Consider the following 14,298-nt stretch of genomic DNA (forward strand, 5'->3'; position numbering starts at 1 on the left):
ATCACCAGTTTACGTAGAAAATTCGATTTCGAATGCTGTTTTTTATACAAAAAAACGATCGTTTCGTTGTAACATCATACTTAAATCATGTATTACGTCATTGTATTTAGTTTTTTTAAAGTGCTGGTTTTCTGTCCTTGAAAAGGTAAAGTTAATCCACCACGTCCAAAGAGGTTTAGTTACTATGACAGATTATTATCCGACACAAGCAGGTTTCCTCAAAATGTGAGACGAATTAGAAAAATATAGTTATGACTTTTTAACTACTAAGCCATATTGAGTACTGTATATTGTTAACTTCAATTAAATTGGATATAATGTAGGAAAAAAAAAAACAAGAAAAATTAGTCAGCGTTTTGTAACACTTGCGCATGATATGTTTTATTTCCGAGTTCAGTTATTCTACTTATTGTTTATTACTATCGTGCTCGCATTCACCAATACAAGTGTAACTTAATAATTACTTATAAAAAACTAACTAGGTAATTAAAAATAATAATAAAGTAAAGTCAAATCTTTTATCAAACATTGCGTGCGAACTTCAATAAAAAACTCCATTCATTTTTTTCATCATTATCTAATTGTGTACTGATAGTTTTGAAAATAAGGATATATGAACAGTAACCATTTAATTTGCATATATTAGAACGTAAATGAATGTAATCTTAACCAATTAACATGAATACCATCATTTTACGTTTCGCAAGCAATTACTTTGCAATGCTTATGTATGTGATTTTTAATCAAAAAAAGTAGATAATAAATACATTATAGGAACTCTTATAGTTTTATTATCTGTATTTAGACTCTCCGATAAAAATCTCAGTTCAAAAAAGAAGTAAGAACCGATTTCCATCTAAAATGGGTGTAGAGTTTGGTTCAACAATGTGGGTTGGTGATTGCACATGAGTCAGATTTTCATCTCCAACTTGCAGGTTTTCTTACAAAGTTTTTCAACACTGCACAGATAACACACACTTAATAAGAACATGAGCATTTACTCGTGCTTGCACCGTTGCAGTTAATCTTTGGTTACGATCGATACTGTCAAGGCTGTTTTACGTTATATATGAAAAGAAAAAAAAAATTTATGGCATATTTTGACGGAAGAACATATGGGCCACCTGACGGTAAGAGAATCACCTCAGCCCATAGAAAATAGCACTAAGATGGTAAGAAATATTAACCATTCCTTACATCGCCAATGCGCCACCAAGCATGGGAACTAAGTTGTTATATCCCTTTTATGAGATACACCGGCTCATTCACCCTTTAAAACGGCTTTTCTTAAATAAGATGATTTCAGTGGTAAATATTATTGAATTCTTTAAACAAGAAACATACAGTGAATTAATCTTTAGTCCTAATTCACACATTCATAGCAACGAAAAACTGAGCAATTCTCATGTGTCTTTATAGACCTATTCACTAACGAAGTCGTGCCCTCTGTCTTAAATCATTATTGCATTAAGATGTGTGAGTGTCGCTCGTGCTTATTAGATGTCTTGGTGTGTGTGACACGACTGTGTTTTTATTGTAAAAACAAAAGAACTAAATACATTTTTTTTATGTTTGTGTAACTCATTTTATTAAAAAAATAATTAATACGTTAATATATAAATTTTACGTGAAGGGACATTCTTGAGCGAATAGATTTATTTCAAAGTTTAAATAACTAAGTATATTATTATTTTTAAATACTATTTAATTTAGAACTTAAACAATCCTTAGTAGAAGAAATAATTTCGCAGATATATATTCAGTTTGTATATTTCGATCTAAGCTTTTCAAATAAGTCCATTTTTATATACCTTTTATTAAAAAAAACTATTTATATAAGAATTATTTACATGTTGATCTTAAAAAATACATAAATATTGACAGTGTTTTCTTTACTGGTAGTCTAAATTGCCATCCTATAATGAGAAAAAAAATATAAATCATTCAAACGATCAGTCTATCAATCAAAGTCAGAATATAAAACTCTAACGATAATTGATAAATTATTGTATGTTTATTTAAATATATACAAATATTATGTTAATATGAATCAAATTTAATTAATCTTTTTGATCGTAAATGAATAATAGGGTAACAAAATGATTTTGTCAGGGAAGTAATAGATAATCATTAAAAAACAATAACCAATAATATTAATATTAAATCTTATATTTTATAAAATATGCTCATATTTAAATAAGTAACAATTTCAAGCAACTTGAAGTTAATTAAATAGATATTTAAAAAAAACAAATATTGGACAACATCACATACATTACTCCGATCCCAACGTAAGTAGCTAAGGCACTTGCGATATGGAAAAACAGAAGTCACAATAAACGACGGTACCACAAATCAGACCCAAGACAATATTGAAAACTAATGAAATTTTTCTACATATAATCGGCCGGGAATCGAACCCGGGACCTCGGAATGGAGTACCCATGAAAACCAGTGCACACATTAGTCGAAAAAAAAAGACACTATTTAATTATGAACTCATATTAAATATTATATAATATATCATTAATATTATATAATTGTTCTCACTAACATTGTAAAACGCTTACTATTTATTACCTTTGTATGTTCAACGGGAAAAATGAACGTAAATTTCACACGCAATTAATAAAATAGATTAAATTCAAGGAAATCACGCGTTTAAAAATAATACAATGCGTTCAGTAAATCATAAATAGAACATCATTCTTGTCCGTGCTGTGTGTGAACTGCATTAAAACCTCCTTGATAATAATTTTTCGGGGTTAGTTGAGACATACAAAATACCAACCGCTAATTGCAAGGTATCCTTATTCAACAATTTGTGAGCTATGAGCTTGATTAATCAAGAATCAAGACGATCAATTAAATTCTTTTTATCTATGGTAAAAACGAGTTGAGATGTCTACACTGCCGAAACCACGCGATTTTATAATACTAGCGACCTTCCCCGGCGTCTCACGTGTGCTGATACCTAATATACTACGGATTTTTTCTTGTTTCTTTACTATATTGTCCATGTATAATATACAAAAAAAACTTACTCTTGAATAACTCTATCTATTAAAAAAAACTGCATCAAAATGCGTTGCGTAATTTTAAAGATATAAGCATGCATAGACAGACAGCGGTAAGCGACTTTGTTTTATACTATGTAATAATCAAGAATGGGTAATTAATATTTATTACCTATGTATTTTTGGATCATTGCTTTTAATTGTTTTACTCGAGCGCGATGTTTACCACTAAATATTTATTATAATTCGTATTCCGCCTCACGACAGAGGTCGTCTGGTCCGGCGTGAGGTCATCACTACTTGATTGGATGGAGTTTTTTTTATTTCATCTCTACGCTTAAGGCGAATTGAGATCGTTTCTAAGTATCCTACGTTGATTTTCAACCGGACGTTGAATTGTTTATTCGTATCGCTATTGGTGAATTTCCAAATCGAGGATGCTTTTAGATTTGACGTTTTAATTTGGGAATTTTTAACGTCTAATTTAATTTAATGTAATATAAATGTCTATCACGAACTTATGAACGTTGTGAATAAATTTTACACCGTAAAAACCAGTAGGTACTCATCGTAATCAAATAGATACATAAAACGTTACATACGATTAAAATTTTCACCGAAAAATAGCCCCTATGTAATTAAGTCATAGAATATAAATTAGCTAACGCCTCAAAATTTGGAAATATGGATAAGATGTTCGCCGATAATTGGAGTTCTAAATCCAGGCAAAAAAATCAATGCAATTAATTGTGCGTGTATTGGATAATATTCTTCAACATGTATACTCATCGCCTTAACTTTTTACTTTAGAACAGCATACATTTTCATTCTCCAGCAATCTTGAAGAAACTCTTCATATACTACAATGGTTACGATAACAATATAACTTTAAATTGTATTGAAGTGTATGTAGTATGAAACCAAACGTCAATAAATCTAACAAAGGCACAATTCTGTGTAAATCATTTCTGTTTTTGTAACCTTTTCGAAATAACAAAAGGTTATCTTGAGAATCCTCGATCACGTTTACTTACGAACTACTTCGGAAAAGATTGCAATAAAGAAGTTATTTACTTTATAAATCAATTTAGATTTGAAAAGAAGATCATTAAATGCAATTTTGTGTGATTACAACCCTTGTCCGAATTGCAAATTCAAATATTTGACACATAGTCTTACTCGGTTATTTCAAAACAATGAAGGTATATATCCGTTGTGTTGTAATGAAGGTATATATTCGTGCATGTTTATACAAAACTGTTATAAAAATACTCCCTCCCACTAATTATAATTATTATACCTATTCTTGTCTAATTATGTGCTTGCACAAAAACATTACATATTTAATCTCATGAAGCAGAAAATTTCTAATAATATTAATTTGGTATGTATAAACTCTAAGGTATAGGCTAGTTTTTACACTTAACACCTAACGACTTACTCCTTAAACGCATCTGCGAGCGACAACTTTAAAAACGAGTTCGATTTATGTGGTTATAGGTTTTAAGGAATGTCAGGTATGTCATCTTTGTGTGAGCTATACTTTACCAATAGACAATGGTACTAGTCATTACTGCGTTGTAAGCGCTGCCAATCAGACGATATCTGTGACTGTACTTACACTGTCTCACCCTTCAAACCGATACATATCGGTACAAATTACGTCTGACTGAGCCGAGGTGGCCCCGTGGTTAGAATGCGTGCATCTTAAGCGATCATTGCGGGTTCAAACTCAATATTCGTGTGCTTAATTTCTGTTTATAATTCATCTCGTGCTCAGCGGTGAAGGAAAATATCGTGAGGAAACTTGCATGTGACAAATTTCATAGAAATTCTGCCACATGCGTATTCCATCAACCCGTATTGGAACGTAGTGGAATATGGTCCAAACCTTCTCCTCAACCGGAGAGGAGGCCTTAGCCCAGCAATGATAAATTTACAGGCTGTTGTGTTATGTCTGACTAATGGTAGAATAAATTAGTAGTTAATAATAGCCCCCTACCACGGGTAATGATAAAACATTAGAACGTTAATCGTCCGTTTTACGATGATTAGTAAAACATAGTCATCACAGTTATACAATCAGAATTTCCCCTTCGTTTCGTCACAGTGACCTTGCTCAATACATTTTTATCCTATGGTATTCTCACTACGGTCACGTATTGTTGGCGAATAAAACGTACTTTCGTTTCGCGTTTTATCAATCGAGGCTACTTATTCATTTCTGTTGCGTTTTTGACATTGGCACTATACTGTTAAGACATTCGGGTCAGTGCCGTAGACGTTTATAAGTAAGTTATTAGCTCTCTAAATGGTCATATATGTAAGTCTACTATGTGTATTAAGTGGTTCATTGAACTTCAAGATTGGACCATAAATAATGAATGAGTTCTATGTATCAGCTATGACGCAATTATTGAACATATCAGCTCCGCCTTTATCGAACCTGTGTCTGCAAGCTAAATATATTTATAGATACTTAATCACATTTTTAGAGATCGTTTTTTAAATATAATATAATATTGGACAACATCACATACATTACTCTGATCCCAATGTAAGTAGCTAAAACACTTGTGTTATGGAAAATCAGAAGTAACGACGGTACCACAAACACCCAGACCCAAGTCAACATAGAAAACTAATGAATTTTCTTCATCGACTTGGCCGGGGATCGAACCCATGAAATCCGGTGAACACACTACTCGATCACGGAGGTCGTCAAATAATATTTATTTTTATATATTATACTATAATAATGTCTATAACTGGATTTAAATTTAATAAATCAACTAAAGGCAGTAAAGGTTAACTGTTGGAATGATTAAATATAAATTATATGACATATTACATTAAGCTATGTGAAAGTCGTAGGGTGACATTGCGAATGTCGAGGCCCATGGACTGAGGTCTAGTCTTCAAGGATGTCTGTATGATCGCATTTTTCATAAATCTAAACCTATTTATTTAACATTTAAAAGATAGGAAGTTATTCCGAATATTTAAGAACTTAATATGATTGGCAGAAGTTTGTAACGCGCGGTATTCGATGCAATGTTTGACAGTATTATTCCTCTATTACATACAACAAACAACAACAACAACCTGTAAATTTCCACTGCTCGGCTAAAGGCCTCCTCTCCTTTTGATGAGTAGGTTTGGAACATATTCCACCACGCTGTTCCAATGCAGCTTGGTGGAATACACATGTGGCAGAATTTCTATGAAATTTGTCACATGCAGGTTTCCTCACGATGTTTTCCGTCACCGCCGAGCACGAGATGAATTATAAAGACAAATTAAGCACATGAATCAGCGGTGCTTGCCTGGGTTTGAACCCGCAATCATCGGTTAAGATGCACGCGTTCTAACCACTGGGCCATCTCGACCTCTATTACATGTATTTATTTTATGGTCCTATGCTACAAATGAAGACGAATACGTTTCAAAATATAAATATTATAAAAACAATGGAATATATCCAACAATTAAGATGCAAATGTTAACGAAATGGGGAAATCAGGAAAGTATTTACTTGTTATTCAAATTAGACGCTACCCATTTGCAATTGTTTTTAACTTTCTTTCGTTAAATAGTTAAAACATCTATTCTACTTTGAAATGGTTACAAATTCTTAAGAAAATAAATATTTCAATATTTCATTTCGTTCGTTATATTTATGCAATCTTCAATTATATAGGTAAGTATTTACAAATACGAATTAAAATAGTTTTGTTACCTTGACAAATATAACCATTGGAGGCTCAAGACCAAAAGTGTAGGTAGGTAAGAATTTAGAAGATATTATTGTTATTCTTAGCTTAACTTTTAATTGTGAAGGCGTTAAAACGACAGGCTGTTGGCAGTAGCCCACGTTACCGATACCTTGCGTCTCTTCTTAATTAGAAAACAAACAATCTCAACTGACGTATCGTGAGCGGGTGTAGATAAACACTATTTTTTCTATCATGCTTTGATTAATTATTTATAGTAAAAGTAGAGTTATATTTATTATCCCACTACGATTGTCTCTAGCTAAACGTTTAATAGTGTACGTGAAGTCAGTGACTAACAGGGCAACTATTTTTAGACATAAAAATAATCGAAGCTATAATGTTTGATTTGACATTCGAAAAAAGGGGAGACCTTTGAAGATACATTTTTTAAACCCAATTTCTTGATAAAAATAATACCGAAACCTTATCTCATTTAACAGGAACAGGCTGTAAATTTCTCAGTGTTCGACTAAAACCTCCTCTTCCTTTGAGGAGAAGATTAAGAAGAGGAGCTGGTTTCACATGTGGCAGATTGTCGTTGAAATTAGACACATTCAGGTTTCCTCACGATGATCCTTCAACGCAGAGCTTGAGATGAATTATAAACACATAATAAGGACGTGATAATTCAGTGATGCTTGCTAATTTTGAACCCGCGATCATCGGTTAAGACGCGCTCTATCCGCCATCTCTTTTATTTCAATTAAAATGAATTAATAGGAATACATCTTATAATGACAATAATACTATAAAACTCAAGAGTATTTATGTATAACTTTGCCTTAGATAGTCCGTTTATCATTAGGTCGTTGAGTCATATCAATTTATGACACAACACATTCTGGAAATGTCATGGAAAATTTGACATAAACTAAAATAAAAACATTCCAAACCACTGACGACCGCAGATTGTTATTATAATTAAATTAGAACAAAACTATGATTCTGAATGTCAAAGTGAGTTTATTTGCTTCAAGACTACGTAACTAATCTAGAAATTCTTCAGACGCAGGCAAAATCGCGAGCGAAATCTAGCATGTAATAATTGTGATAATGTTTCTTGTCAACATATAGATATAATTCTATTTTTGAGTCTAAAAGAACGTAAAGCAAGCACAGACACTAAGAAAATTAACGGTCGTGTTAATTTAAATTTATTTTAATTCATTATTTCGATATAAATAGTTAAGAATTTCGTCACATATTATCGTGATATGTATAATTTTCTCATATTAGCATATTTCGGAATTTCTTAGCATGGATTTATATTTAAAACCGGATTCAAATATGGATATGCTGTCTTATTACTTAACAAGCATTAATTAGTAACACTTTTATTTTTATTTTTAGTCAAAGGGGTCAGGATCGAACCAGCGACTTTCACATCGCTAGGCGACCTATAAATCGTTGCGCTGTTGGGGCTTAAAAACATGTTTTTTTTTTAATTAACATCGATAAAAACAATATCGAGTATCGAAATATCGAGTTTTTAGGAATAAGAAAAACAAATCTTCGACAGGTACACGAAATCGTTATTGAAGAAAAAAATATTATGTAACAAATTACTGGTATACATTATTGACGTAATAATTAAAATATATACGTTATAATGAAAAACTAATCTAAATTTTATTTATATAAAGGTGGTGCCAGTCAATTGTTTTGATATTATATTTAGGGTTTATTGCGTGGGTGAGTGTGGCGCGTGACTAACCAGTATTTTGTCACTTCCTGAAACAGAACCAGTCACGTGGATTAACGGCGATCAATCTTGTCGCAATTTAAATCGAACTCATAGTTTCATAGTCTCTTGCGCCAAGCCCTTAGTGCCGCTACGATTATGTATTAAACCAGTTGCAACCTGTGAAACTATAACAATATTTAAATAATTAATAAATATATATATTTAAGGTGATTTCTAATTATATTATTTAGTTATTTATATTTTATTATTTGTTCTTCACACCTAAATACATTTACAGTGATAGATAGACATATTTTATGATTTGTTTTTTAAGAAATCGTAAAGGAAAACCTAATAAATTGCAAACTATGATTAAGTCATGTTTCATTGTCAACTATTATTAATCCTTGTAAATAACATTTTTATTATTTTTATCCATTTTTGAGTTTTTTATTCAAATTTAGAAATACTTCTGCTTTACTATAAGTGGAGAATAATTTTATTGCTTAATTTTTAAACTAAATCCTATATCTGAAATTTGCATAAACAACTAAGAGTCCATTATGATATTAAATTTAAATAATTTATATTTTATTTATACGTATAGTAACGATGAATTTATAGCCTTATAGTATATCAATAAATAAGTACGTTAACCTGTAGAAAATAGCTTATAAATATCAAATAGAATCCTTAAACTTTAACATGAACTAAATAGAGTTTCACTTTTTGCTCGAGTCACTTACATTAGCATGACTTTGAACTAGGAAACTTTATATCAAGGTTTTGCGGCATACTTTTCCTTTAATCTAAGAGGTCATTCATCTAATCGTAATATGCTACATTAAAATTATTGTTCCGGTTAAAATTATTTACTAATTTACAATCTTATTTTATTAATAATTAAACGAATTATCATTTACATTTAAATAATATTTTGAAACGAATGGAACTGGTGATTATGTTAGTTTGCTTGTATGTTCAGCTGTGTGGCGTGTCGGGTTATTTTTTTCTATTTGTCATGTCAAATATACATTTATCTAGCTTGAAATAATTAATTAAAATTAAGAGGTGTCGTAAAACTAAGATAAGTTTTCCTATGCGTTGGCTATATGTGTCTACTTAGACTATTATATAATTATAATTTATCATATTAATATTATTATGTAATCCGGTTTAACAAGAGTTATTTATCGAGGAATGCATATCGTGTTTGGGACTTTCTTTCGACGTCATCATTTTCATAATATTCCTTAAGTATATCGAGGAATTTTCGATAAATAACGTTATTGATAAAGTTTTATAATATAATAAAATTATTTATCATTACTATTATAACAATAATATTTCTTTTGCAGGATATGGCGATGTCTTTTGCTTTTAGCAATTGTATCGATAGAGACACAAGCGCAGAAAACGAAGTCAGAAGACAACAGTGTCCAAGCGGTTCCGAGTGATCTACGAAGAGCTGTCAGCGAAGCCCTAGCCCTGGAAAGGCGATTCCTGCTGGGAGCTAATGACGCGTAAGTGTATTGTTATTACAATTAATAAATATATTTATTGAAAGGAAAGATTCATATATTATAGTTATACATGTATATTATTAGATATTTTTTATCATGAGACAGCTTACGCTAAATTTAATGTTGGAATTGATAAACGTAACTTAAAGAAGTAACAAGCTATAAATTTAATAATGTTCTACTGCTGGTCTAAGGCATCAATGCTTCTTGAGTTAGAAGAAGGTTTGAATCTGATTCCATCACGCGGCTATAATATGGATTGCCGATTTTGGATAACCATATATCGGAAGTTCAGCAATACATAATGTTTGAAATAAAACTGCTTGGTCACGTTTGAACCCATAATATTAGAAAAAAATATCATATTCAATCATTTATAGCTTGTGTTAAACATGAAATCTCGATAAGAACTTGCATTTCTTATATATTACTTTTTTCATAGAAACCTAAGTTAAATTACTTATATCATCACAGTGGAAAAGGATAGTTACAACCTATTGATGTAATTTGTATTTTCTCAGGCACAATTGTTCCGAATCTGAAGAAGACGACGTAGGCAACACACCGTGTCCCCCGAGCAAGTATCGCAGTGCGAGTGGAGAATGTAATAACGTTAGACATCGACCTTGGGGACGGCGAGGAGATGTGCTCCTCCGACTGTTACCACCAAACTATGCGGATGGTAAGTTATCATTGGAATTTAACTATCTATAATACACGTCGTACATTCACAGTGAATGCTACTTATTTCTAATGTATGAAATCGTGAATAAATATTTACTAATATTACTATATATTATAATATTATATACATAAGAAAAGTAAAGTAAAAGTGAGGAATGAGTACATAAGAGGAAGTTTGAAAGTGATACTGATAGCCGAGAAGTTATGTGGAAGGCGGCTATCATGGTATGGGCATGTAATGCGGAGGAATGAGGAACATATTGTGAGGCAGGCCTTGAGCATGGATGTGGATGGATATAGAGGTAGAGGACGACTAAGGAAAAGATGGATGGATTGTGTGAAAGACGATATGGTTAGAAAGAATGTTTCTTGTGAGATGACGTCTGACAGAGAAGTATAAAAGAGAAGATATGCTGCGCCGACCCCAAATAAAATTGGGATAAAGGCAGGAGGATGATGATTATGATATATACATAAAACAAAGGAATTGATGGCATTAAATGCTTAAATATATACAAATATGAATGACAAATAGTTGCCGTATAAATCTTGACCGTGTGGAATAGTGACGAGAATGCCAGCAGCTATCCTTTGAATCCTAATTAACAAATAACATTGAATAACAAAGATTGAATTTTTAAAACGAACGCAACTCTTAATTTTTTTAATCTGCATAGTATATTATTATTTACAGAAAATATTAATTCGTTTTTTTTTATTCTAATCATAAGTTATAACGTTCTTTTAATATAAATAATAAATCAATTATGTATCGTTAGACCGACAAGGTGATTAGTCAATTTTAAGATAAACTCATCGACGTAAGCGGATCTTAGGGTACGAGTATTAGAGTTCATTGCACTGTAATTGATTAACGAAGAATATTATGTTTTGATAATGAAATACTTCTAATGGAATTCCTTTACACGAATTAAACATTAAACATACTTTTCGTATTACACATGTGTTACACAACATGATACCCGCATTGTAAGTTGTATAATGTCACTAATTTCTTAATTCCAAGAAAGGACAGGCTACTTTGCCTAATACATAACAACCAACTCCCTAAAACGCGTGTGAAGCCGCGGGTGACTACTATTTTTTGAAATATTTAAGTCCTATCTTTAAAAATATAGTTAACGGATATCAAAACATACATATATAGCCACCAATATTACAACAACAACAACAGCCTGTAAATTCCCACTGCTGGGCTAAAGGCCTCCTCTCCCTTTGAGGAGAAGGTTTGGAACATATTCCACCACGCTGTTCCAATGCGGGTTGGTGGAATACACATGTGGCAGAATTTCTATGAAATTTGTCACATGCAGGTTTCCTCACGATGTTTTCCTTCACCGCCGAGCACGAGATGAATTATAAAGACAAAATAAGCACATGAATCATCGGTGCTTGCCTGGGTTTGAACCCGCAATCATCGGTTAAGAAGCACGCGTTCTAAACACTGGGCCATCTCGACTCGGCCACCAATATTAATTTCTATTGATTTTATTTAGTTTAAAGTATCTTCTGTTCAATCTAAGAGCTAACTTTTAGATTGATATATTCTGGTATTTAAAGTAAGCGATATTCATTTGACCTCTAAAGCCTTATCTACAAGTATTATCTTTATCCCGTATATCATTAAATGATTCATTACTATTTATTAATCGATAATTAAGAAATAGATACGTACATCACATATTTACTTTCTTACATTTACAGATTTTTATTAATAAATAAATAATAATAATTGTTTTAGTTGTAATATTAAATAACAATCTTTAAGCGGTTGCCAATATTCGATCTACTTCATTTTAATTTGCATATTAGATCGAGACTGAGAAATATGTAGGACAGTTGCAGGTCTTGAACTTTATTAACTATATTTTGTAATAAAATCGCAATGAAAGTGGTTGTGAATGCTGAATTTAATAGTATTATTACAAAACTGACACTCAATTTCTATAATATCTAGGTTTTAATATCATTGAGTTATTGAGCATTCAATATTTCAACAACGTTATTTAATTGTGTTTTATATACTACATAATGTAATAAAACTATAAATAAATATTTGAGATAGGTTAAACGAAAATATATTTATGAAATTAAGTAAAGTTTTAAATGATGTTTTAACGTGTAGGTTATATGTGTATGTATATTATTCAATAAAATCAATTATTAACTAGTTACCCGCTCGGGTGCAATACTGATACTGAATAAACTACAAAATTTGTTTATTTACGACATCACATTAGAAACTTTTAATTTTTTTTTACTATATTCTCCATGTATAATACATATACAAAAACCTTCCTTTTGAATCAATCTATCTATAGAAAAAACTGCATTAAAAACCGTTCTGTAATTTAAAAGATCTAAGCATTTATAGGGACAGCGGTAAGCGACTTTGTTTTATACTAAATAATGATATTAATGTTTATTTAATCAGGTATCTATCAACCACTCGCCCCTCCTCGTGTTCCCGAACCAGCACTCGCAGTCCAGGCAGTGTCACAACTGGCACTGCCTGTGGACCATGTCTACGTGACCAGCATGCTTGCAGCCTGGGGGCAGTTCCTTATGGATGACCTCATTGCAACTAATAATGGCAACAAAGTAAGGCATTTGATTATATATATAACCTTATATGTATTTACACTCTTAGTTTGGCTAAACCTTTGACCTAAACATAAATATGTATCTATACTTAATAATATCTTAAATGCGAAAGTAACTCTACTTGTCCTCATTACGATTACGAACTAAATCGACCCTAATGACATTTGTCATTGAAATGGCCTTGATTAGAACATTTAAGCAACACACATAAATAATACAAACATTTGAGAGATATCTTAACCGCTAAATACACTTATTATGTCGATGGAACTCAAATGGCAAATTAAACGTAACCTTAAAATCATACAATGAAAAGTACGCTGGTATTATATAAAATTTTGTACTTAATAGTCGTGGTAATCAATTATACGTCTTGTCGCATCGAGTTTCACACGTCGTGGGCAGCGGTGCGAAGGTCGGCGGACGTAGTTTTTGTTGGGTACGGCCTAAGTTATTGTGCACATGCATAGGTTACGAGTAATCATGCGGCTAATGATGCGAGCTTGTGTTTAGGCTTGAACTTGGCCGAAATTATAGCTAAGTATACTTAATTGTAATGTTCTATGTCCATGTGCGCACCTCGAAATCGTTTATTGAGATATAAATAGGATATTAACCTTGAAAACGCTGTTTGTCTAATTTTTTGTTAATGTAAAAAGTCACATGTATAAGGGAAATTATTTTATAAAACAATTGGTATTATAATTCTTTCAGAGTTGTTTTTAAATTGGATTTTTCGGTCAGAAGACAAAATAATTAGTCATTATTACTAGCTACCAATCTACACGGGTATATTGTTGATTTTTAAGAGGAATAAAATTGAAACATTTTTATTGATATTTCAATTTTAATGTCATTCTTCAACTTCGATAAGTTACGGCTTTCCAATACTCACCGAAAACTAAAAACGGTATATTATTTTAAAATAAAAACTTGTACATATTAAACGAAGAAGATTATAAAATTTTTCAACGAAATCAAGTTATATT

At 31.5% G+C, this 14,298-nt stretch overlaps 1 protein-coding gene across 1 annotated transcript in view; it reads left to right on the forward strand.

Annotated features, from left to right (window-relative positions):
- LOC124529637 (heme peroxidase 2) overlaps window positions 1–14,298 on the forward strand; it is a 42,231-nt gene that overhangs the window by 17,813 nt on the left and 10,120 nt on the right. The window contains exons 2-4 of the mRNA XM_047103457.1: window positions 9,836–10,000; window positions 10,522–10,682; window positions 13,140–13,306. Coding sequence (XP_046959413.1) covers window positions 9,836–10,000; window positions 10,522–10,682; window positions 13,140–13,306 — 493 coding nt within the window. The remainder of the gene's footprint in view (window positions 1–9,835; window positions 10,001–10,521; window positions 10,683–13,139; window positions 13,307–14,298) is intronic.

The sequence above is a fragment of the Vanessa cardui genome, chromosome 5, assembly GCF_905220365.1.
Source record: "Vanessa cardui chromosome 5, ilVanCard2.1, whole genome shotgun sequence".
In the NCBI taxonomy this organism is placed as follows: domain Eukaryota; kingdom Metazoa; phylum Arthropoda; class Insecta; order Lepidoptera; family Nymphalidae; genus Vanessa; species Vanessa cardui.